Raw genomic sequence first — 26,123 nt, forward strand, 5'->3', positions numbered from 1 at the left:
CCAGCCATTCAGAATTGGCATACTGAGGCAAATTCCTCTGAGAAATGTGAAGGGAGGCACATCCCACAGTAAGACATCTCACTCATGTTACTCTGAGAACTGTGGTTACGCAACTAACCTAAAGTTCCTTTGGTTAGCCTTCTGTAAGAAGGATATGAATTGCTATTTAATGGCTGTTTACTGAGTAAGAGGGAGGAGAGACAAATCCCTTTGGGGTTGTGTCAGGAAGGGTATCCAACATTAAAACTGCCAAATCAACCCACTGTGACGATCCCTTGTGAATAAGGGAGCAGCTGAAAGTAGGTTTACTATATGAGTCAGAGAGCATGGGTCATGCTTTGTGTGATGAAGAGGAACTGTAACCTTTTAAGGCCAAACATAATGACATGTTTCTTGTATGATGCTGATACTGACTGCCGATTATAGGACAGTGCATTGAGAAATGACAATACTTTTTTTAGATTATGATGCTTTATTCATTTTGACATAAAGTCATACTGTAAGCAAAGCAGTATTGATAGTCAATACTAAGCCTTAGTAGAAGAGACAGCCCAAAAAACACAAAAGTAGAAAAAAAAAATGATGAAAGGTATAAAAGGTATTTCACACTGCTTCATGACGCTTAGTACAAGTGAGCTGATTACAGAGTTTTAGTTGTAATCTTTAGATGATCTTAAGTTGGATTAGACTGAAATAGCTTTGATGAAAACCTAACTGTTTTCCAAGCTGGCTTTGCCCACCGCTCATTTTTTAAGCATAAGACTTGATCGTGTTCACTGAACAGTTTACTTTGTATTATAAAATACTGGTCAGTGATTAGATCAATCATTATGTTTAAATAAGTCATAACCTGATTATTTTTTGTCAAACTGAGAAATAAGCAATACTGACATGTGTCTGTCTTTTAATTCAAGTTCCTCACCTCGTTTGTGAAAACTTTGGAGTGAAGGAAGTGCCTGCGGAACACTTTGACAATGAGGTCCAGCTCTCTCAGGTACTGCCGCTCCTCTGCGATTTCAAGCCTCACCAGGTCATCATACGTGAGCTCCCCTGAGGACAAGGGCTCCTCTGCACACTGCGACATCAGCCCAATATCCTCCTCTTGGTCAAACATGTCCATCAACACCTGGAAACAGGTAGCAGTGACAACCAGTCAGTGTCATTCAAAAGAAATTCTTCTCTCCTAATCATGTTTGACAACTTTAGCTTCTCACTTTGTCTGCACACATGGACACTTTGATGTCCTGCTGGGTGATTTCAAAGTGCCGAATGTTGCCAACATAGTTTCCTGCCAGTTTCAGTATATCTGCTGATATGTATTCAAGCACTGCCACAATGTATAGGGACACATGGTAGTCCACTTTGTAGCCCAAAACCTCCTGTTGAAAGAAAAAAGGAAAACCCACAATGAGACATTAACTATAACACAGCAGTTCAAAGGGTTGAAAAATAATAGCGAGGACAGCGCTGAGGATGAACAGGACAGCGAGCTGTCAAGCATCCTTACCTTGAGCAATGGATGTATTTTATCCACAGGAAGTAGTAAGGGGTGTCTTCTCCTGCGTTTCTCAATGGCTGACTGGGCATCTGCAATTGCCCACTTATCTATAGGGTGGGGGAAAGTTTTCTGGACGCGTTCCTGATTTAAGAGAAGAGGAAATGTTACTTTTCCTCATCAAGAATATGAGTACAAACATTAAGATGGATGAACTTATATTAGAATAAAGTAAGTGTGTTTGAAATGCTTCTGTTGAATCATATGTTTCCTAAATGGAAAATGCCGGGACACCCAGTGGGAAAATTAGCTCACAATCTGTTTTATTGTTCTTCCATATTTTTTTTCCCAGTTTGACACATCATTAATATCTACTTAGAAAATAAATACTAAAAGAGATTGTAAAGGCCTTACGTCTACATCTTGCACAGTGCGAGGCTGAGCCACACACAGCATGTTGAGAAGCTGCAAGATCAGCTCCTCGATATACTGGAGGGCATCCTCCTTTGCTGTCAGGTTTGGGTGGACCTGCTTCTGTACCTGAAAGTTACAGAAAAACAAATAAGTGTCAGATATGGCAAAAATTTGTCATTCACCATAATGTGGAGTGATATTATTTTTCATTCAGTAAGACAGAAAAAAAAACTAAAAGTAAAAAAACCCCAACATGCTTCTGGCACTGTTGACATGACGTAAAGTGCAACTGTTTAATATATCAAAGTGATGTTAACATCTGGTATGATGCAGCTCAGCTGGCCTCACGCACAATTACATCAGCCTACAGTTACAATGACTGGCTGAATATAAACATTTTTTCTTGGTTTTAACAAGGTGTTTATTCCGATTTTAGCCCACACACTAAATCTACTAGCTCAGTTTCATTCAAGACTAACTTGAACATTACAACTCACTTGTACATTTAATTGGACAAAGCTTCTTCTTCTGATGTGAAACCACATAAGTTTCCTTTTCCTTCAGCTGAGTTAAACATGAAGCCCACAAATGACTAAGCTATGATTAGCCAGTGATGCTCACTGATACTCAGGCGTAAACACAATCATATGACTTTCTGCAGAAAATGAGACAACTTTAGTATCAGGAAACATCTCACTTTTAAGTAACTGGCAACAAAAAGCATTTAATATATTGAAAAAGTTACCTAATGCAAGTTTTAATAAAACACTCTTTTTGCTGCTTTCAAGGGAGCTCAGACAAATGCATGTCTAAACTCATACTTACTATACTTAAAAACTATACTTTCTCTAAATTTAGTTTTGTACCTACATTTACGGGAAACTAGCCAACTCTGTCGACCCTATAAAACCACTGATGAATATGAGCTCATGCACAGCAGATTATAGAGTGACATCATAGCAGGAGAGGAGGTGTGTAGATGGCACCTGGCAAAAAACATTACAACTCTGAGGAATGTGATTGTGCCTGCAGTCCTCTACAGATCCATATAATTCTGCATTAGCCGTTCCCAGAGAATAATCATAACTAAATATTTACAATGAAGTCTTAAATATTCAACTCCAGCTATTATGTATCTATACACTGAAAAACACAAGTAAAAATGACTGCTTTTAAGGTTGGAAACAAATCTAAAAGACATACAAGTGATTAGGCTATGGCACACAAAACAACAAGTAAGATTCATAAGTTTCCTATAAAAAAAATAAATAAAATCAGCAATCAAACACACGAATACTTCTCCACAAAATTAACTGCAAGACAATAAGTCTTTTAAACAAGTATCATCTCAACTGAAAAGGATTTAGAGCTCTTTTCTGCAGATATATCAATTCACCCAGGTTTGCTCTGCAGCGGGACTCATGAGGGTGCAACCAGCCTGACAGAAGATGTAATTTTACATGCTGACAACAAAGAAGAAGGTGTGGCTGCATCAGGTCTACTAATGGAAAGAGAGTAACACCATGGCCCCCAAAATACCCTCCAGCTACCCAAAAGTTGCCGTCATTTGGGCCGTGCCCTCTCACAGGAATGCTGTCAGTTGAGATACTATTATAGTATCCAAAGTAGTCTTGGAGGAGAAGGAGAAAAAAAAAAAAGCTGTGGCAGAAAACACGAGCAGAGAGGTGGATAGAAAATGAGCCTGGTTTCTTACAAAAGCCTGTTCACATGCTAGTGATGGAATTACCCTGGCATATAGTAAAAGTGATGAGTTATGATGACAAAACTTTGCCCCCGGATTAAGGAATGTGAGAGGACCGTTAAAAGGTCGATGCAGATCGCGCTTCATGCATTCCTCTTCTGTGACTTAACAGAAACTCAGCAAAAGCAGGATGTCCCCCGTCTCAAGTTTGACTTCATTTATTTGGGATAGAATAATTATCAGAGAATAGAGGAGTACAGAAGTGTCTCTAGGGGATTATAAAAGACCCCTTTTCTCAGCCCTCCTTTTAGTTTACATTCCGATTAACTGAATTCAGATGCTTTTCAAAACGAATGGAGCTGGAAAGTCTGAAGCTACAGCTTGGTCTCATTGAGGTTTCTGTACATCATTTCTGTTTTGATGCACACTCACAAGACCTAACAGTTAAAAATATCCCACACATATAGGCTCTACTCGGGGAAAAAAAATACATATCAAAGCAGAAGTACGTTATGAGATAGATCCTTTTTAACCACAAATAGGCACTTGACCAAATTCCACAGGACACCAGGAGCTGTGAGTCACCACACTGAAACTACGGGGGTTTCCCCTGACTCCATTCACAGAATAGTTGGCCCGTTTCAGAGAGGCCCACATCCAACAAGTGTCGGCTATCTCCAACAATGTCGGGACGGGAAACATTGTAAGAAAAAGACATGAAACTGAATGCTATTTGAATAAAAACATAATAATTCAAAGATAATACACAGAACTGGAACAGAGCTTAAGACGTAATCAAATAAACTGCTGCATACACCCGCAGTACAATACAAAAAGGAGTTCAGTGTAAAATTCAGTAGGGTTACTAACTAATTTCAATTAATGGTCAATTTTCTACAAAAGATAAAAAATAAAAATACATAAAAGTTCAGTGTGTTTGCGTTTCCTCTTTCACAAGAAAATAAATTTATTTTTCGATAGCTGCAGGTATATGTCAGTTATTTTCTTATAATGTTGCTATATGCTAAATCTGATTTTGAAAAACATTTGTTCTACACTGAAATGACACCAAGTGAATCTGTTTTCAACAAGGACATCTGACGAGAGGACTGAGAGCAGTGGCATGTGCAGGTATGACTGTGGCTCAGTGTATTATTTACAGTACTGTTGCAACTTGATCCTAATGGGTAGTGGATGTAACAAGGTCTAATATAGTTGGCGGCGTACATCGAAGTAAACGCAAGAAAAGTGAAAGTAATCGAGTGGAAAAATGGCTGGGGAACTCCTGAATTTGAAATGCACTCAGCTCAACTCAGAGAATCTGCGACGCAGAGGAAATCTCAGGGTAGGAAAATCAACTGTTTAATCTGAGAAGCACCACAAAAGGTGTACACAAAACATGCTTCAGACTAGGGCTGTGCAATTATTCTAATTTTAATTTCAATGTCAGATTTGGCTTCCAGCAAATATTAAAGCAAGACGCTCGACATAAAGTGATTATTGTGGCGCATTCTGTTTTGCCTTTCAGCACATCTTTTTCCCTTCTTCTGTCTTAGCCTATCCATAATAACCCTCTATAATTAAAGCTCAAGGAGCTATACCAAATAAAAAATATGGCTTAAATCCTCTACAGTATTGGGGTATTGTGTTAAAGTACTGCAGCTGTAATAATCTAGAAAGCCTACTTTAGATGCAAAACTAAAAGATTAGTCAACATTATGAATTTTTTTATATATACCCAATATTTCAAAGGCTGAAAAGCTAGTGCAAGCAATGCATTATCTTTTTAATAATACCTGTCATAATTTTTGTGCCATTTATCAAGCAAAAAATACCAAATATTCACCTTCACAGTATGAGTTGGGTGGTGGTGATGTTGCAGCTCATGGCCAACAAAGAAAAAGTTATCAACAATGTTTAGGTGGATGGCAAATCATCCACATAAATGCCAGGAACTAAGAGTTCTTAGAAGAACATCATATTGCAAGGAAATCAACAGTTGCTCCCTTAAGGGGTCTGCCTCCATCTCAACCTATCCCTAGCCTCCTTGTCTGTCACACCAACCCCCAGCATGTCTTCCTTCACCACATCCATGAATCTTCTCTGTGGTCTTCCTCTCTTCCGCCTGTCAATGAGCTTCATCTTTTACATCCTTTGTCTTTCACTATTCTTCCTTTGGACACTACCAAGCTCCTTTGTCTCCAAAACACTCACCCTGAGCTATCCCTCTGATCAACTCATTTCTAATCTTGACCCTCCTGGTCACTCACAATAACTTTGTCACTTTCAGCTCTGCCTCCTGTCTTTTTGTCAATTCCACCATCTGTAATTAGATTGGTAGTTTACACCCAACTGCTACATGTAGGCAAAGACAATGAAATTAAAAGCACCTCGACCATATGTAAAGCTTCATGCACACACTCCTGTGCCATGTTAAGGTGTTCAGTTTCATGGGTCAGCTCCATTAGGAGGGGAAAAGCTAGAGTACAGGAAGTCCCAGTGCTCACTCACTCTCACTTTCTCTCTTCCAACCCCCCCCTTCTGCTGGCTCTCCACCCGCACAGAACAAAGCCTCCAGGGAGAGCAGCTCATAGCAGTAGGCTGAGAGATATTAATGTGCATGTACAAGGAGGCAGCAGCAGCAGCAGCAGGTTCATGCTACACACAGACTGGAGCTGGTCCAAAAGGAGAGGGATTCAGAGGCACACAAATCCCACTCAGTGTCTACATGCCTACCAGGAATTTTAAACACAGACTGACTGGTTTGATGAGGAGAACTAGCACATAAGTTAGCGAAAATGTTGTCCAACAATCATTTGACAGGGTTTCCACCAGGAAAGTATTCAAACCTGGAGGCTGCAGTTGGGTGGGGTTGGTTCAATTTAATGTTGCATAGGATTAATGCAAAGCTACTTTAACAGTAATCATTAATTGTGTGGTGACACAGAGAAACAAGAAAGCTGTGTATGTGGAGTTCTACCGAGGAGGGAGGAGCGATTAGTGCCAGTATGTGTGTGAAATTATATTTAACTGTGTTTATATGCAGGAATAAATGATTTAGACTATTGGTGTCAAATATAAAGGACCAGGGGCCAAAATCTGCCCACAAAAGACTTTATTTCAGCCGACTGGACAGCTTTGGAAAATGTGAAAGAGGGCATAAATTTTGGACTTAAGTGTATTTTTACGAGTTTAACTGCTTTTCCTACTGATTAACACCTCCACCATTCCCATTCATATTACCCCATAGTAATAGATAAACAATTAAATTACAGAAACCTTCCTGTTTTTTTCACGCCATTTACTATAGGAATGTTTCAAAATTGTTCTGCAATCATTAAAAAAAGAAAAAAAAGAAAAAGACATTTTATGTGTATTAACAAAAACTTTGTTTTATAATTAAGAGCAGCGGTCCCCAACCCCCGGGCCTCGGACCGGTACCGGTCCGTGAGTCGTTTGGTACCGGGCCGTGAGAGTTGAGGCTCAGGTGTGAAATGTATAGTTTTCAGGGTTTTTATCGGTTTTCAGCGTTATTTTGTTATCATTTTATCGTTAACCCGGTTTTCCTGGGTCTTTTCACGTGTGTTATGAATAAATTTTCTTTTTTTCGGTACCGGTACTAGTTTTATTTTGTTGTATTTATCCGCGACACCTTAAAGGCCGGTCCGTGAAAATATTGTCTGGCATAAACCGGTCCGTGGCGCAAAAAAGGTTGGGGACCGCTGATTAAGAGGCTTAGCAACAGATTTCCTTTATTTACTCCCTGAGGAAATTACGTGGACAGTAGCTGACAGTAACTGACTAAACAAAATTAAATAATACAATATATTTCGAAACTTTATTTTCTCTGCAGACAATAGGGCTGTGCGATATGAACAAAATCTCATATCCCGATATACGAATCCTATCGTCCCGATAACGATATAAATCACAAAAATGTAACATTTTCTGTAAATTATGTGAATATCGGGCAGCTCGACTTGCGTGAAGTGTTTCCAGCTGCGCGTAGTGTACCTGGAGTCGAGTGTTTTAACCGATGCATGAAACTATACATTTTTAGACATAAGTTGTAACGGCCGCCGTTTTCTTTGTGAGTATTTATTACACGGCGTGCTGCGGGGAAAAGCCTGTTCTAACATTTGAGTCTAAGGTTTATTTTTAGCACCTGGCGGCTCTTTTTTAATTCTCATCCGTAAATAATCTGCTCTTTCACATGATTCAGTTTATTTTGAAAAGTCTCAACAGGATCTTGAGCTTTATTGTGAAAGGTTTATGTGAAACATAAACAAGCGGACACGCGATGGTGTTACCGTCGTTGTTGCTAACAACAACGCATAAAAACAGGCGCTTGTCCGTCAGTAGTGTGGTTATATAAAATATAAGAGAAAGAGAGAAAGAAGAAATGAATATAGCCACTACAGTGACCATCAAAAGGATGAAAAAATATTGCTGTAAACAGTTTATTTTGCGACACCACGAAACAAACGATAGCGTAAAATGAAACGATGGACGTTTTTATATCGTCATCCGATATATATCGTTATATCGAACAGCCATAGCAGACGATGTCCAAACATTAAGAGTGTGACAAATATTAAGGGTTTAAAGACTGGGTTTGACAGTCCTGATTGAGATGTAATCAAAGGAAAAAAAACTGGTTGGATATTATCCATCCATCCATCCATTCGCTTCCGCTTATCCTTTTCAGGGTCGCAGGGGGTACTGGAGCCTATCTCAGCTTCATGGTTGGATATTAGCTATTAAAAATTGTAATTGTTTTTGAAGCATTTTTATGCATTAAAACAGGAACAATAAGCTAATGAGGTACATTATGTAATGGAATATTTGCAACGTTGGTCTCAAAAAAAAAAGTTTGAAAAAAAAAAATCCCCATTGCATGTCAACATGACTTGCAGTGTTCAGCCAGTCTTATAATAAACTCGGGAAAACCCTGTCTACAAAAAAACCTGGTAAAGCTTAAGTGAGGTCGACAAGGGCTTTGTTTAGTCCAAACCCAAGCCACTTATTTATTTTTATTTTTGCATTACTAGATGCGACGATATGAGCAAGAAAAGATCACTCTTCTTTTCTTTTAAATGTAAACTATTTCTTTTTATACAGGAATTATATTGTACCAATGAGCTAATAAGAACCTCTATTATTGTTTCTTTCATTTAATAGATGAAATGACAACTGAATAACTAAAAGCATCAAATCATCAGCTGAATAATCCTGTTTCTGTTTCATCCACTTGTCTCCAATAATAGAAAATCTGTTCTGCACATCAGAGTGCAGTGGATGCAAAAGGCGAAAACAGATGCAGGTCAGTGGTACACAAAATCAGCTTGCATCAAGTTTCATCATCTTGGTTACAACTCAGTTGTAGTGTGATCAGGTGCTGTGTGTCTTCACAATAGGAGAACAGAAAAATTGGAGGTAATAATAGAGGCAGGAGGGTGTTGATACAGGGTTAACATTTCTAATTCAATTGATTATTCTCCTAGCTGTGTATATATGCCCTGCATCAGGCTCAGGTTGCAGGTAATATGTGTGTGTGTGTGTGTGTGTGTGTGTGTGTGTGTGTGTGTGTGTGTAGGAGAGGTGGGAGTGGGGCTTGTTATTATACCCGAGCATGTGTCACTGTTTGTGATTCATGCCATGACATCATCTGCATTACAACCAGACTGTCTGGGGAACCATGAGACAGAGATCAACTCTGAGACAACAGGCACACGCAAACACATTAAAAATACACATAGACACAAAAGACGCACAGATCTGAGACATAAACAGATACAACTTCCACTACGATGCTAAAAAGCAAGCACATATATACACACACACCGCACACACATACGTCCCCTATCCCTGCTCACATTCAGATAATAAAAGACAATAGGTGGTGGACATGAGGCGAACTGCACGTTGCCATGACTTGACGCCAGGCTTGTGTGACCCAGTGACCCTGGCCGCCTGCCTGCATCCACCCATCCTCTGACTGAACCCTGTGTGAGGACAAGCTGATGTTCAAAGCCCTGATTTAATATTGTGGGAAGGGCGGGGAACCTCTGTTTTAACCAGCAACATCTTTTTCTGTGGTAGGCCTGAGCCTGGTGTACAGGAAACGCAACCTGTTACCAGAAACATCCTGCTGTCATCACATAGGCTCATCCTGGAGGTGCAGCAACTCACTCCTGCACATTGTGTCTTCCTCACATACGTTTACCATTTGCACTTTGACAGGATTACTGCAATCAACACAAATAGCCAAGTTCACACAGACAGACATTCATATCCTGTCCAGTAACCACCACGACTACTAATCATTACTAAGTATTAGTGCTGTAACTAATCATGTGACCAAATGTTTTGGAGGTTTTTTAGAATTACCTAGAAATGCCTTTTAAAAACTTCTTAAAGTCACGCTGCCACAAAAATATTCAACTCAAGACAAAAAATACCACCAATTATTATAATTTCTAGCAAATAATAATAAGTAATATATGCAAATACAAATTTTGATAATCATGACCTTCTGCTGTTTAACTGCTGGGAGGTGAAAATTTCAACGAGACTGGCCCACCAATTAAGGAGGAGATAGGGTACATACAGACATACATTCACTACAGTGATTATAGTAAGATTATTATATGAATATTGCAGCTATTCTTTGGGCCTGGTTTATTTTCAACCTTTGTCCTTGCACATGACCAAGTATACATAGTTTCAAGTCCAGCCCAGGAACTTTGCGCAATTATATCACCCTCTTCTCTTTTCTCATCATTTTCTCTCCCTGTCTAGATTCAACCTGGTAATAAAGGCATGAAATATTTAATTGGCCAATCCCACGGCAGCAACTCAGGGCATTTAGGCATGTAGATTTGGACACAGCGACTCACTGAAGTTCAAACCGAGTGGTGAAGAAGGGTGACTGTAAGTGGCTCTCAATGTTGGTGCCAGACTGGCTGGTCTGACTATTTCACATACTTCTGCTCTGCCAGGATTTTCCCACACAACTGTACTTCGGATTAAAAAAAATAAATACATAAATATCGAGTGAGCTGCAGTAACCAGACTGCTTTAAGCTGATAAGAACAAAACAGTAAAACTACAAATGCAGAAGAACATCTCTGAATGCACCACCTTGCAGTAAATGCACTGTAGATGACAACCAATATTGGATAACAAAAGATTGGAAAAAGATTTCCTGGTCTGATGAGGTAGGGTTACAATTTGGAGTGAACAACATAAAAATCATAGATCAACCTGAGCTCTTTGTTACTGCCTTGTATCAAAGAGCTCAGGTGGGAGGTGTAATGATGTGGGGGATTTCCTTGGCATATTTTGGGCCAAAAGTCATCAACAAAACACAGCCCATCTGAGTATTGTTGCTGATCATGTCCATCCTTTCATGACCACAGTGTGCCCATCTTCTACAGGCTGCTTCCAGCACAAAGCTCAAATCATCTCAATCCGTCTTCTGAACATGACAATGAGTTCACTGTACTCAAATGTCCTCAACACTCACCAGATCTCGATCCAATCCTTTGGGATGTGGTGAAACAGGAGATTCACATCATGGATGTGCAGCTGATGAATCTGCAGCAACTGTGTGATCCCATCACGTCAACATCGACAAAAAAAATCTCTTTGTACTTTGCTTAATCTATGCCATGAAAACTAAGACTTCTCTAAAGAGCAAAAAGGGGGTCCAATCCAGAAACAGCAAGGTGTAACTAATAAAGTGGCTGTTAGGCATAGCATTTAGCAGCCATTTAAGGTCGCAGAGTCGGTTCTTTCTGCAGCGTGGCACAGAGAAGCTGGAGTTGAGCTCTTATTATTTGGTTAAAATGTTTATCCTGATAAGCACTTTTTACTTCAAGACAATAAATTATATGTTAACACGGACATTATTATTTACACGCTACTAAAATGTATATGGTTTCTGTAAATCTTTCTTTTTTCAACAGAGGGTTACTTTAATCTACATTTACAGAAATTTATCTCACCATATAAACAAAAAAAAATAAGATCATGTGATCGTGGGAAACACAGGAGGTCTTTCTTTCAACCATCCGTTTACTGATTTCACAGAACCTTCTGTGGTTACAGAAGATGAACACAAAACTGTGGGGGTTTTGTACTACTTCCTGGCTCTTTATCACTTTCAATTAAAACCATTTGATTTGAGCTGTCAATGTATAAAATGCAGCACTTAAATGGAAGACGCAGTTTTGATGACTGGCTGGATTCGAGCGCTGCAGTAGAGTCTCGCAATAAATCTCTGATGGTGAAATGACAAGAGCTCTGTCTAGTCTGAGTAAAAAAGGCAACAAAACCATGTGACTAAAATAAAACAACTCTCTCAGCTTGGGCCCAAGTGAAGTCACCCTTTCAGAATTTAACCGACTGCTCATGCTGAGACTATTAAAAAAGGCAACACACACAAACATAAAGCAGGCTTGTAACCTGACCAATCACGGTTTAAAATGCTGGCCTGTGAACTCAACTGCACCAGGCTGCTCTAACTCAACAAGGCAATGGAATGAAACTGTACCCAGCAAACCTCCGGCCCATTTCTCAATGCCAATGAAACAGCAGACCTGGGGAATGCACAGTTATTATTAACACCAGCATGTCAGGGTGAGATAGAGATCGTGCATTGCACCAAGCATGAGCCATATAATCGCCAGCCAGGATATGTAGATGCAGCAATATGAATCAACAGGTTTAGGGTTCATGGCAATACATGACTTAAGTCTCAGTAATATATGCAAAAGCAATGAGAGCGATCTCGTAAGGATTTTTAATAAAATAGAAAGATCAATGGAAAACGAAAGGTTATTGGGGAGCACAGTAACAAGAGAGCTGCAACCGCTGCAAGCACCGTTTTATGGAAGCAACCCTTTATGCAATGCAAAACGAAACTTAATTCTATTCTCTAATCCTGTTAATCTTTTGGAAATATACCGATAAGGTTTTTAAAACCAGTTATTGTCCAACCTTAGTCTGGAGACAAACACTGCACTTGTGTCATGGTGAAATATTCATTTATAATATAAAATGAGCATAAATGACAGACGAAAGCAGGATTTGAACTGTTGCATTTTATATATGTGTTACTACAGTCCTTCATGTAGGTATGAACTCAGCACTACAACTTCAGCTGCTTCACAGCAAAGCAACCAAGTACCTAATTCTTACAGACATGCAATTAAACTTACATCAAATTAAAGACTTCCTGAGAACTGTGCATTGCAACTAACAATTACTGTTTTTAGTTCATCATTTGATGCACAAATCTTCCAACATGATGTCTTCAAATCAGCTTTTCTACCGACCCTACAGCATAAAAAAACATTATATAAAAAATAAAGAGAAAAGACAAGAATAGCACATCTTCACATTTGGCAGTATTTCCGGCATTTATTCTTTGCAAGTGATTCATTTTTTGTCAGAAAACTAACAGATTACACCATACAAAAATTTAGCTGCAAAATAATAGATTTTTAATCTCGCTCAAGATTTTGGCTACCCACGATCAAATAAACACGTTCCACTGATTTTGAAAATGCAAGCTCCACCAAATCAAACGCTCCCTAAAGCACTGCCTGGCGCCAATCACAGCTGTGATAAGACTACATTAAAAGACAGACGTCTAGAAAATGTCTGGCACAACAGAAGGCGAAAGGCTAGTCTCTAGAAGCACATCGGCACTGGTTGTTTGGAAATTGAATTTAGGGCAAGTGATGTAAACAGAGAACAAATCACATGCAAAGAGTGCTACAGAGATGTGTTCCCACCACAAAGCAACACAAATAATTTACTCAACCACCTGAAAAACGCACCACAATCTGAAGTATAACGGCAACCAAGAAAAACAATGCAACGGTTGCTAACATGCATCATCTATGAACTCACATATCCACAAAGGTGAGTCTGTGCAGCGTATCAGCATGTCCATCAAGATAAAAGTTGGACAAAAGATGCGTTATGACACACAGTTACTTTTCCAGAGTGCCAATACCAAAGAATTTAGGTAAATACGGAGGACTAGTTTTATGTTTAAAACTGGAAAAAGGGTTGTGTTGACAAAAACATTTTTGTCACTTAAATAATCGTGACAAATAACTCAATTCACCCATCAATTTTCTTCCACTTATCGAATTCAAGGTCGTGGGAGTGTTGGAGCCTATCGTAGGGCAAGAGGTGGGGTACACCTTGGGTAGGTCGCCAATGTGTGGCAGGGCACGACAAATAATCTTGACAATAATTTTGGCCAAAATCATGCAGCTCTAGCCTTAATTCCAGTAATGTGATGTCATGGTTATTTGTTAAGCCTCAGTAAATCCATCAGTCTCATTTATGATCTACATATATCCAAAACCAACCACCACCTGGTGACACATCTCAGAACTAGCTCCCTGCTTGATAACAAACTTACGTCCCTGATCTGGCCTTTACAAGTTTTCTTTATTTATTTCATTCTAGAGGATGGAGTCATCCACCACAGCTCCTGGACAGCTGTAAAAAAAACAAAAAAAACAAAACAAAAAAAAAAAACCAGCGAGTCACAGTCAGTCAAAACCATAACAAACTTCTCTTGCGTCAATCTCTGACAGGCTCTCCCTCTGGCAGTTGTGCAGCAAGTTGAGACAATGACACTGTGGCATCGCGACAGACCACCTGCTTCTCAGTTTCACCTGATTCATCACACCATTTCCACTGCAATACTGATCACTGACAAGAATAGGGCAGTGTTATTTATAAGCATGATGTTGCTACACAGCTAAATCCACAGACAGTAACCTCTATAGCCACAGTGCTGCTAAAACTAAAACATGTCACAACAAAAAGCACATTAAATACAGGCTCAAGGCTTTTCTGTCAGATACTGAAAGCACGTAAAAAAAAAACAAAACTTTATAACACAACCAGTGATAAAGTTAAGCACAAAACCATCTTTCAACCTTGACAAATGGCTTGTTGTTGATATTTATTTTAAGAAAGGAATTATTTCAGTATTTCTATCAATGTTAAATTTCATTTTTCAGTGCGTCTGTTTTGTGTAAGGGGCTTAGTTTTAACTTGGAACCAAAGCACTCAAACACCAATAATGAATAGCAGGTCAGGTGAACCACAAGTCTCTAAAGGTCACCTAAATAAGCAATGCCATTTTCCATTCTGATGCACCAGTTTGCCTGTTTGGCCAGTGTATTTCTTATAGTGGAAGAAGAAGAAGAATCTAGTTTCTATTTTGAACTGTAACACAGGCTTTCTTGGGACTCTCCAGCCACATCAGAACACTAAAATTCATGAGTAGTTCTTGACGGGACGCTGTAAGTTTATACACACAGCCAGTTCAAAAGGAAACGCAGCATGCAGATCATTGTGCACCTTCCAGTTTCTAAACAGTTTGGCCTTGTGTGTAACCTTACAAAAAAGCAAGGCAAACAGTCCCCAGTGAAACAGAAAGAGCGGTGACAAATGCGTTTTTCTCCATTAGGAGTTGGTACCAGACTTTCATGACTCTGCAAGTCTGAGCAGAAGGGGTGAGGGGATGTGGAGGGGCCACAAAACAGAAAATAAACCTAGGAGAAGCCAAGATGATGCAAGAAAAAGGAAAGAACGGGGCAGTCAAAAAGGAAGTGATACCTTCCTGACCAAGGAAATTAAAATGCAAATGCTTCCTATTCCGAAGAATTCATTTTAAGTTTATAAGAGTCTAAGCTGCATTGCTTGGGGAAAAAGGCAGATAAGTGTGACCAAAAGCACCCGAAAACAGCTACAGAAGCTCTTTGCTCAGCAATGATGATCTTTTGATGAAATGAGGAACAAATAAAGAAGGCAACACGACACTCAACTCAAGCTTCATTGGTATTCACCCTGGATCATGCAAGTCGTTAGCACACCCTCGAAACGACGAAAAACTCGTTACAAAGGAACAACTTCTTCAAAATCACTGTGGGAAGTCATTATGAGGAACTTGGGTGACGAGCATATTGAATAGGCACAACAGAGACATGTCAACAGGCGCGGGATATCTCCAGAGGTCTGCAAAACACTAAATGCCTCACAAATAAGTATAGTGTTAATATAAACACTTTGAAGTTTTTGCTTCTGAGCCGACTCAAGTCAAGAAGTGTTACCAAAACTTTTGCGCTGGTAAAGATGCACAGATGAAACCAGTGTTCAAATCGGTCACCCCAATACGGGTGTTTTGATTTATAACAGTGCATAGAGAAAGCTGGTGGTCACAGTCGTACCTTTCGTAGAGCTTGCACGAAGAGGCCTCTCCATTTGTGACTATTCTCGTCACTTGAAAAGTCGTATATCTGCTGGGGCTGCATTGCTGAAGCGGCTCCTGGTGTTGCCGTGGTCCGGGCTGAACCGTCAGCATCGGCCCCGGGTAAATTGTCCTTATGGGTGGGTCAGTCCCGGCTTTACAACGGTGAAACAACACAAACTGGCTCACTTAATAAAAAGCAGAGTAACTAAAGCAGAGTGTGAGTCCGAGGTCAAATCGGGCTAAACAGCGGAAAAAATATCTATAAAAAAGATGGAAAAAAGCACATGTAGCAATAAAGTTAAGTCGCTAGCTTTGTGGCTATGTGGCCAGCCTGCTGCTCCTGTAAACACCCAGCAGCTGCTAACTGCTAATAAGAATGCTGCTAAGTGTAGCACTTGCTGCTTGGCGTTTGCTTAAAAACTTTAAAGCAGGCACATTGAGCTCAATGTTGAGGCAAGACGTTGGAGCCGAGGTTGCTGCCAGCTAACTACAGCTACAAGTTATGTTACGTTGTTTACAGCCAAAACACCTGCACGCTAGCGTTAGCCGGCCAGCTAACGATTGCTACAGGCTGCTGGGGCTGGCCTCCGCTGCGAGTACTATGTTGTGGCACACGACCCGTTCAGCTCCAAACAAGGCACACTTTCTCCTGCGCTGCTTGCTCCGAATTCAGTCATCTTCCCCGCAGCAGATAAGGCGCTAAATCCCGCGTATACCTCCAAAGCAGCGGCCGGTCCGAGGCATATTTGCGAGCAGAGCCGCTGAAGAGCAGCCGAGGTGTTTTTGGTTCGTGAAGTCGAGGATGTTCGTACCAACTCCGCTGCCTGCCTACAGCTTCTGCTCGCTGCGCCGTGCGTCCCTGCGTAATTTCACATTTTATTGGACTGAAAAAAACAAGGCTGGACTTTTGTCTCTACACACAGAGTAGACTCTTAGCAGCGAAGAGTAGCGACACACAGGGATAGATAGCAGGAAATACAATAAAACTTATTGACTTTCCCTTTGAAGTGTCGGCCACACTAAATACATTTCTAATTACGTTTTATATGACAAGGAGGCTGGATTAATGGGAAAAATGCGCTTAAATAAATATTATGAGTGAAAATATTTTTTTGAAAACGTATGTGCCCCATACATTGTCTTTGTTGCTGTGATTCAGCACATGAAAAAAATTATAGACTTAATTTTTAATAATTAAATATTTAATATGTATTTAATTTATTTTGGCTCTTCCAGTATGTTGCCTCCTTGTATCCAAACTTTATAATTCATTGACTTAGCTATGGCACAGAAGGGCTGTAGTCGCCACAGTGGACCATCTCCCTAGCATCCTCCCCCTCAAACCTCTCCATGTCCTCCTTCACTACATCCATGAACTTCCTCCTGCCTGGTAGCTCCATCTTCAACATAATTTATCCAGTATATCCACTATCCCTCTCTTGTAGGTGTTGCATCTTTAGAGCTATTTCTTGACATGAAGCCATACTGCTGCTTGGTGATCATCATCTCTGTCCTGGTATGGCTCATCAACTTTAGCCCTCTGTAGTTACTACAGCTTTACATATCCTCCTTGTTCTTCAGACAGTACAAGTACACTTCTCCGTTGCTCAGCCATCCAATCAGTCTCCGGGACTGTGTTAAACAGTGTGCTCTGGTTAATTGTGGTTCCCCAGGGTAATTAAACGTAAAATGGCAGTTAGAACCTTCCACTTCAGGCCCCTCTTTTGTGGAACCAGCTCCCAATTTGGAATAGGGAAGCTACTTTTAAGATTAGGTTTAAAACATCTCAGTATGTAATCATTAGTTATTATTAATCTATGGCATGTCTTTGTTCTGTCCTCTAACGCTCCCCCCCAACCAGGGGCAGAGCCTAATTCTGCCAGCGGTTTCTTCCTTTTTAAAAGGGAGTTTTTCCCTCCCACTGTTGCCAAGTGGTTGCTGATAGGGGACAGTATTAACCTTGCAATATAAAGCACCTTGAGGCAAATGTTTTTGGGATTTGGTGCTATATAAATAAAATGTAACTGAATTGGTTAAAAAGTCCACAGCGCTCTCTCCATACCGCCACTTCATCCTCTTCAGTGCTGTAAAATCACAGCACAGTGAAAAATCAGCTTTAAACACAGCAAGGTTGTGTTTAAATATTCGAAGTTGTGGTCAATTCCCATATTAGTCATTATATTTAAATATAAAAGAATGTAGCCTACATCTTTAAAAAAAAATCCTCCAAAAAACCTAACCTACAACAGAAACCACAAAAATGGCACATTTGTTTTCAAAAATATATATTTTTTTTGAAAATTACCTTAACATTCATTTGTCATAATCATTGTAATGACAGAGAGACAAACATCAGAACAGTTTTAGGAACATGTGCAGAGTCTGAAACAGATTCAAGAGAAATCACCAGCAGCTCCACAAAAAAATATAAATTTGCCTTAATGAAAATATAAATAAGACAAAGACACTATTTAGTCATGATATAATTTAACAATCTTTGTAGCACAACTGTCAAATGGAGTAAGAAGAACCGATATTTCTTGGTAAACCGTGTGGTACATGAAGACTTTCATAAGCCAACATCTAGATAAAAGCCTCCATGATGACACCGAAACTCTTCATTCATTTATAGCGGACTATACAGTCTTCAAACTCCTCTTTCATACAGGTTGAAAAATCACATTGAAAAATTAAAAAGGAACTGTTTGTACTGAAATGTAAGCATTAAAGAGCCCTCGTTTAAATCTAAAGTGCACATTTACGCACAGTTGATGTACTTTGATATTATAATTTTAATGTTAGAAACTGATGATAATGCTATTGAAGTTACAAATGTAAAAAGCAGGTCATGGCAAACTTTATTTCTAGACAGAAATGTAGTGCGCAAAATAAACTGTACTTTCATACGTGGTGGAGTAAACATACAACCTTAAGTAGCACCACGAAAATAAAAAAGTGTTAAAAACAAAACCGCAGCAGATAAGTCACTTTATTCTGTTAAATTAAGGCCTGTCCTGTAATAAAGAAGTCATGACAGCTGGACTTTCTTTGGTTTTCTCTTCTCCCTCTGCTACAGTGTAAAACGGTTCTCCACCTCATCTGCAATCATCTCAGCAATGGCGAGGGAGGAGGTGGCTGCCGGCGAAGGAGCGTTACGCACGTGGAGTACTCGACTGCCCACGTCTCCGACCCCGCCGTCAAACACAAAGTCATCCACGAGGTTTCCGTCGCGGTCGAGGGCCTGTGCTCGAACTCCCGTTGGACCCCTGGACAGGAAACAACCGGCGGTTACAGAAAACCGGTCCTAACATTTATCCTAATATTGTGTAACAAGCACCAAGAATGATTTCTCTACCTCATCACGTCACTCAGGGAAAGTTCAGGGATGTACTTCTGCAGATTTTTAACCTGTGCACCAATGAAAAGTCCTCTATACATTTCTCCAACTCCGAATGTAATGTTCCTCATTATTAGCTTCTGAAGGCCTCTGCAGGTAAACAAAACAAAACACAAATTGGCATCACACACTGCGCAGCTGTTACACTGTGACTGAAATCGTCACATCTTCCAGGACAAATTTGCTACCTGAACAAGAGCGCATCAGCAAAGTCTTGAGCACTGAAGTCGTACACTTTGTAACCCTCCCTTTTAAAGGCAAGGACAGCGTTGGGGCCGAGCCAAATACTTCCATCCATCCTCGGGGTAAAATGAACTCCAAGGAACGGAAAACGAGGGTCAGGAACCTAATGAGAGATTTTACAGAATTTATTAGAAAACACAGACATGTTAAACCTGCAACAGGTATTAAAAAAACCCCACAAATAATGTGGATGCAACCGTCGGAGCTCTGCTTCAGAACTACTAAATTGGAATCAACAGGAAGTCATCTTTTTAAAATTCCCCTCAAAACATCTCCAGGCAGGAGGAAAAAGAAGTCCACATACTGTAACTCACTTATACTTTTTCACATATATCTGGGATGTTCTGCAATTGAGATTGCCAAAAAATGATTTAAACAAACAGAAAACACCTGCCTGTATATGTTTGCACCAGGAAAACATTTTCAGCAGACTTACAGGGTAAATATTTCCTTTGACCAGGTAATTTTTCTCAGGTTTCAAGACTAAATAATCTCCTCTGAACGGGACGATCCGTGGCTCCCGACTGCATCCAGATATCTGTGACAAACGGTCCGAGTACAGGCCACCACAGGTCAGGACGTAACGGCACCGCAGCTCATTACCCTGTGAGAAAGTAATGATGCAAAAACTGTAAACAACAGAACACGATCTGACTGTGTGATACCTTTGTTTTAACATGTCTTACTTTGCTATCTCTGACTGCAAGTGGATATTTCATTCCTGCAAATGGAATTTAAATAGGGAGTTGTGTTAGCTATACAATTTTTATGACAAGTTATGACTGTGTCAACACTGATGTGCACAACCAGCTTGTTACCTTCTGTGCTTCCTGCTGGGCTCTCCTTGATCATGGAAATGTCACTGACCTCATATTCAGTTACCACAGTGCCACCTGCCTCCTTGAAGTCAGTACCATAACTGAGAGCCACCATCCTCCAATCGACAATGCCAGTGTAGGGCGAATCCAAGGCCATTATCCCCTGAAAAGACGAAATATCAAATATTACCCTGCATTAACACGTTTTTGTCCAAGTAAATGAGATGATGTTTGTTTTCTTTTCACCCTGCAGTAAGGCTCTCTGTCCTGGATGCCCTTGCCATTGACAATGGTGAGGTCACGCACGTTGTTCTTCATGCCGCGCTCATATAAAGCCTTCAGTCTGGGAATCTCTTCCTGCTCCACAGCAACGATGAGCTGCATGGTTTAAGACAGAAACACATACTGTATACTTCACTATTACCAACTGAAAAGTTTCAGAGTACCAACAATCGCTAAAGAAAACAAGCAGGCATCAAATCATTGGTAACGTACAGGGTCCTCTTGTATTCTAAATAAATATACGATTTTATTTTTTGCAATAAGAATTGGCGCTCAGTCCTTTTCTTTACTCTACGGGGCAATAAAAATTAACATCCAAGTCAAAGATCTTGGTTTGGATTTAATCTTTAGGGGGAGACATCAAAGCTGTCTCCAAAACACTCCAAATATTTGATCCTTGCATTGGATTTCATTCAGCTACAGAGCTGACTTTAAGACCCGTGTCTGGGAATAAATATACATTTCAAAGATTTAAAAGCTAGTTCAAACTTCAATCCATCTATTCATCCATCCTCCCATTCCACACTGCAAACTCCAGACAAAAACTCCAGAAAATCAATTTGAAGTAGGAACCTACCAGGACCTGCTGAGGTCACAGGTTAACCACTGCCACCTAGTTCAATTTTAGTTGCTTTTAGTCGTTATGCTGCCTCCTGCTGGATTAAGCTCACCATGAAATTAGTTCCAACTGTGGGTACTGACTTTTCCCCCACTGCTTTTAATCAATATGCAGTTTTATTTTTTCTATAAGTTTCCTGGACCTTGTCACCCATTTTTGCTTTACATTTCACAGCGGCTCCATAGTGTGGTGCTTAATAAGCAAGAAAATATCTGTTTTCTATCACAGATATCTGTTCTCACTGAGAACATATAGAACCAAGAGTACAAAACAATTAGCCCCTGGTAAAAATGGGTAACATTAATTAAACTGTGTAAATATGGATGAAGCTGAAAGGGCAGTAGGCTACTGTTAAATACAGTTAAACTAGTAGTATATTTCCTTCCCAACACTGTTGATAAATGTCTGCTCTAATTTCAGTCACTCAAGGTGGTCACTGAACTCTAAATCTATCAGCTTAACATACAGAGACAAACCTTTCCGCATCTCTTGTAAGGAAGTCCTTTCTTCTCACAGTACTCATAGGCTAAAGTGGCTCCTCGCACACACAGGCGAGCCTTCAGTGATCCCGGTGTGTAGTAGATCCCACTGTGAATGACTCCACTGTTATGCCCACTCTGGTGTAAAGCTGGTAGGTATGGACAAATTGAAGAACAATAAGAGAGAAGGGAGTATTAAGTCCTACAGAGTGATGGGGGGGAAAAAAACTGACTCAAATATTTTTTTCGTTTCGTTTATTTATCTGCTCTGGGTTGATCATTTTAATATGCAAAAGTTTTAATTAACTTTATTTAACTTTCTGTTTGGTAAACATTAGGGTACACCTAGGAGATTAGCATAGCATAAAATAGTGGAAAACAGTAGTTAATATTCAGGTGTGTTAATACAAAGCCACTATCTTCCCAGGAGTTGATGTCTCAACAAATTCTTTGGACTTTGGGCAAACAAGAACAAAATGTGCATTATATTTGGCCACAGTGCACAGCGCCACATTTGGAGAAACTCAGCATAACAGCGCAAACAACTCAAGCACAGTGGTGGAGGGCTGATGGTCTGGGTTTGTTTTGCAGCCACAGGACCTGGGCACAGTCATTGAGACAACCATAAGCTCCTCTGTATACCAAAGTATTCTAGAGTCAAACGTGAGGCCATCAATCTGATAGCAACTGAGTCATGTAGGATTAAAATAATCCTAGGCACAGCATCAAATCTACAACAGAAAGGCTGAAAAAGAAAAGATTCAACATGCTGCAATTGCCCAGTCCAAGTCCAGAACTCAACCTCACTGAAATACTGTGGTGGGACCTTAAAGCGGGGATTCTGTTAGGGTCCACTTGGGTCCCAGAGTCATCAGACAGTTAGCTGAGGGTCTGCCCACCTGCCTTTTTACAATGCATCAAATACGCATGCGTCCAGACGGCAGACTTAAAAGAAGTATAACAGGAATGACAAATCAGCCGTGGGTTTTCCAACTGTTGACTTCTGTGTCCACAACAGTAGAATCAGGCTTAAGAGAATAGTGCACAAAAAATGCCTGCTAACATCAATGAACTGAAGCACTGTTTTAAATAAGAGTGCAAAGTTTTACCACAATGATGTGAGAGACTGAAGTCACACAGGAAATTATTAATTTAAGTCATCGCTACAAGCCATTATATCATGCATCTATATCTATATCATGCAAGTTTTTCACATGACTGCAAATGTAGTATAAATATCTTATATACTGATTGGGGTAAAGTGTTGTCATACATCCAAAATCCTGCAATAACTTCAGAAAACAGTGCCAGAGTATGTTTGCTGGTTTGTTACATTTTTACAATGTTTTGGCTCTGTTCTCCAGGACAGTTGATTATTAATGAAACAGTAACTAAAGGGAAAGGGCTTTCAAGTTTAAGAGTGTCAGTGAGTGGGTCAAAAATGTAGAGATTTGTGGAGAACACAAATCTCTACATTAACATGTTGTTCCGTGTCTTTACATCCACAACACTCCACTCACAAAGCTCCTTTTCTTTCTCCAGGAGGACGAAACTGAGCGACGGGTGTCTCAGAATCAGCTCTCTGGCTGTGGCCAAGCCCACAATGCCGGCTCCCACCACAGCTATGTCATATGTGCTGAAAAAACAAAAAGCAAACGGACAGGACAAAATTTAAGGTGGCTATTAAAAATCGACTAGCTGTACAGATTGAAAAGGTAGAAAACAAAGCAGAATATTTAGGTCAGAGTCCAGCCATGGATGAGAAAGAGACCTTTGACGCAGATCAGTCTGGAGACCTATGACACAGATGTTTGAATTAAAGAGGTATTTGCAATTGCAAATAGGATAGAAGAACCCTTCACCATATAGGCAAGCTAGAGCAAGCAAGGATCTGCAAGAACACAATGTTCACAAATATTTAAAATCTTGTAACCAAGTGAGTACACTTTGTGGCATTTTTGCAACAGCCAGACAAAATGTCCTAATGTCCCACAAAACATTAAAGCAATAAATGCAACCAGAGATTAAATCAGGGACTATCACCAAATTGGTTAGAAAGTGTCAATGTTCAGAGATGAAACCTTGCTTGAGGGTTTCTAATCATAACTAGAACAGAGTGCCAGGACCTGTACAAATGCGCACAGGTGTAAGTAGTTAAACCTGCCAAACATTTCACCTGTCAACCCGAGGGTTATCTCTGAAGAAGCTGAATTTAAGTAGGAAGGTTTCCCTTGCTCTTAATAATCATTAACTGTAATTTCCTATATTGCAGGGCTTTCTTAAAGTAAACTGGAGAGGGAGCGGTAAGCTGTGTGCAGCCTCTGAAAACACGGCAACTCTAATAACTGTCCTCCCTGCTGGACACTTATTAAGAAATCATGGGAGCTTCTGAAAGATTAAAATGACTTAGTGAAATGTGAGTGGAGCACAGATGACTGGAGAGGCAGACAGATGTTTTGTGTGAGTAAACAACGTGGTGTGAGAACCTAGCTCATGCAGAGGGTACAGATGTTGTTGAATCTATATCTTGGAGTTGGGTGTCCTTGGCAGTGACTAGGACACCAGTATGGGCTCAAAATGTGGTCATAAATATTTTGTACTTGTAAAAAAGATTTGTATGTGTAAAAAAGATTTGTGTGTGCGTAAAAAAGATTTGTGTGTGGACTTAGAAAAAAAACCCTGCAAGTTACAAGTACGAATTTTGACCCTATTTTTCTTCCTTTCATCTGATTGGTCAATGTCATATCAATCACAAATGTAACAATCCAATCAGAGAACGGATGGGTTTGGCTGTTGGAGGGGCGCTTTTTTTGAACTGCAGGTCTTTGAAGGGAATAAATGCCCTTTTACATGCCAACCCAGCGTTTTCCTTCATCACCACGAAGGAAAACAGTCTGTGGTCGTCCGAGTTTGGTGATTTTTGTGTCACAGGTCTACGTGTTTAATATAGGGACTTCCACAGCCTTTTCAACAGCGCTGCGGACCGCGGGGTGGGGGCGGGCAGTGTTTTGGAAATGACAGTCTTCATTACAAAGCTTTCTTCGTTATGAATTAGCATACATGAAGAACCAGCAAAAAAAAACAGAAACTCTTGTAGAGGACATAAAGTCAGAGATAGAAAAGACAAGGAGCAGGTGCATCTAGTACAGGTAGAGCTGCTGCAAAAACCCACAGAGCCCAGCACCCAGCATAACAAATTCTGGATCCTTTGCTTTTAGTTAGCAGTTAGCATTAGCAGCACATCCTGCGTCTGACGTGAAAGGACTTTTATGCTGCGCACTGTGACTCACAGCAATGGTCCTGGGTCAGCCCTGACTTTGTGTTAAACTAATCCTAAAGTAATAATGGTATTTCTAACCACTGATATACCACAACTTTTTCCTTTCAACAGCTACTGAAAGTTAGGGGACCTAGCTGCTATCGGATATTTATATAGAGATCCTCCAGCTTCAAACTGTATTACCCTTCAAGGACCTGCAGTTCAAAAAAGCGCCCCTCCGACAGCCAAACCCATCTGTTCTCTGATTGGATTGTTACATTTGTGATTGACATGACATTGACCAATCAGATGAAAGGAAGAAAAATGGGGTCAAAATTCGTACTTGTAACTTGCAGGGTTTTTTTTTCTAAGTCCACACACAAATCTTTTTTTACACACACAAATCTTTTTTACGCACACACAAATCTTTTTTACGCACACACAAATTCTTTTTACACATACAAATCTTTTTTACGCACACACAAATCTTTTTTACACATACAAAGCTTTTTTACGCACACACAAATTCTTTTTACACATACAAATCTTTTTTACGCACACACAAATCTTTTTTACACATACAAATCTTTTTTACGCACACACAAATTCTTTTTACACATACAAATCTTTTTTACGCACACACAAATCTTTTTTACACATGCAAATCTTTTTTACAAGTACAAAATATTTATGACCACATTTTGAGCCCATACACCTGTGCTGGATTTCACTGACAGCTCAGTGAAAGTTGCATATTTGGGCAGGCTCGTCTGCACATTTTCCTACCTATCTGTACGGATTAAAGAAACTAGCACCCCACCACTACTTCTTCTCTCACATATAACTGAACAAGCTCACACTTATGCACAAGTCATTGTCTTTGTGGTGTCAGCCTCACCCGTGTAGCTGTCTGCTTTGAATATCCTTTAACAGTCCACCAGCAGCCTTAAAGGACGCCCCGCTCAGGATCCGGATCATTGTCACAGCGTTTAATAGCAGCTCAAATTAGCCTCTTCATTGTATAAAAGCCAGGAGCGACTTTCCTTAGCTCCTAGTGTTCGTGTTTCCTCCTCTCGCTCCCGTACGTAGAGCCGCTAACGTTCCGCTCTGACGTAAGCGCGTCCAG

General features: G+C 40.1%; 2 protein-coding genes across 2 annotated transcripts in view; both read right to left on the reverse strand.

Moving 5' to 3' along the window:
- The window catches only part of sos2 (son of sevenless homolog 2 (Drosophila)), a 38,880-nt gene extending 22,090 nt beyond the window's left edge, over window positions 1-16,790 (reverse strand). The window contains exons 1-5 of the mRNA XM_084915410.1: window positions 15,878-16,790; window positions 1,910-2,035; window positions 1,508-1,639; window positions 1,215-1,379; window positions 923-1,126 (exon numbers count right to left, since the gene is read on the reverse strand). Coding sequence (XP_084771536.1) covers window positions 923-1,126; window positions 1,215-1,379; window positions 1,508-1,639; window positions 1,910-2,035; window positions 15,878-15,961 — 711 coding nt within the window. The 5' untranslated portion in view covers window positions 15,962-16,790. The remainder of the gene's footprint in view (window positions 1-922; window positions 1,127-1,214; window positions 1,380-1,507; window positions 1,640-1,909; window positions 2,036-15,877) is intronic.
- Window positions 16,791-18,168: 1,378 nt separating this feature from the next.
- On the reverse strand, window positions 18,169-26,115 carry l2hgdh (L-2-hydroxyglutarate dehydrogenase). The gene is made up of 10 exons (XM_084913920.1): window positions 25,896-26,115; window positions 23,259-23,374; window positions 21,736-21,887; window positions 20,605-20,736; window positions 20,359-20,521; window positions 20,227-20,261; window positions 19,977-20,144; window positions 19,486-19,643; window positions 19,256-19,387; window positions 18,169-19,166 (listed from the first exon to the last, which is right to left on the reverse strand). Exons 1-10 carry the CDS (start codon window positions 25,973-25,975, stop codon window positions 18,971-18,973), a joined length of 1,332 nt encoding a protein of 443 aa, XP_084770046.1. The 5' UTR covers window positions 25,976-26,115; the 3' UTR covers window positions 18,169-18,970.
- Window positions 26,116-26,123: the final 8 nt, after the last annotated feature.

This window comes from Perissodus microlepis, chromosome 19, assembly GCF_051167445.1.
Source record: "Perissodus microlepis isolate ML-2025 ecotype Zambia chromosome 19, ASM5116744v1, whole genome shotgun sequence".
NCBI classification, from domain to species: Eukaryota; Metazoa; Chordata; class Actinopteri; order Cichliformes; family Cichlidae; genus Perissodus; species Perissodus microlepis.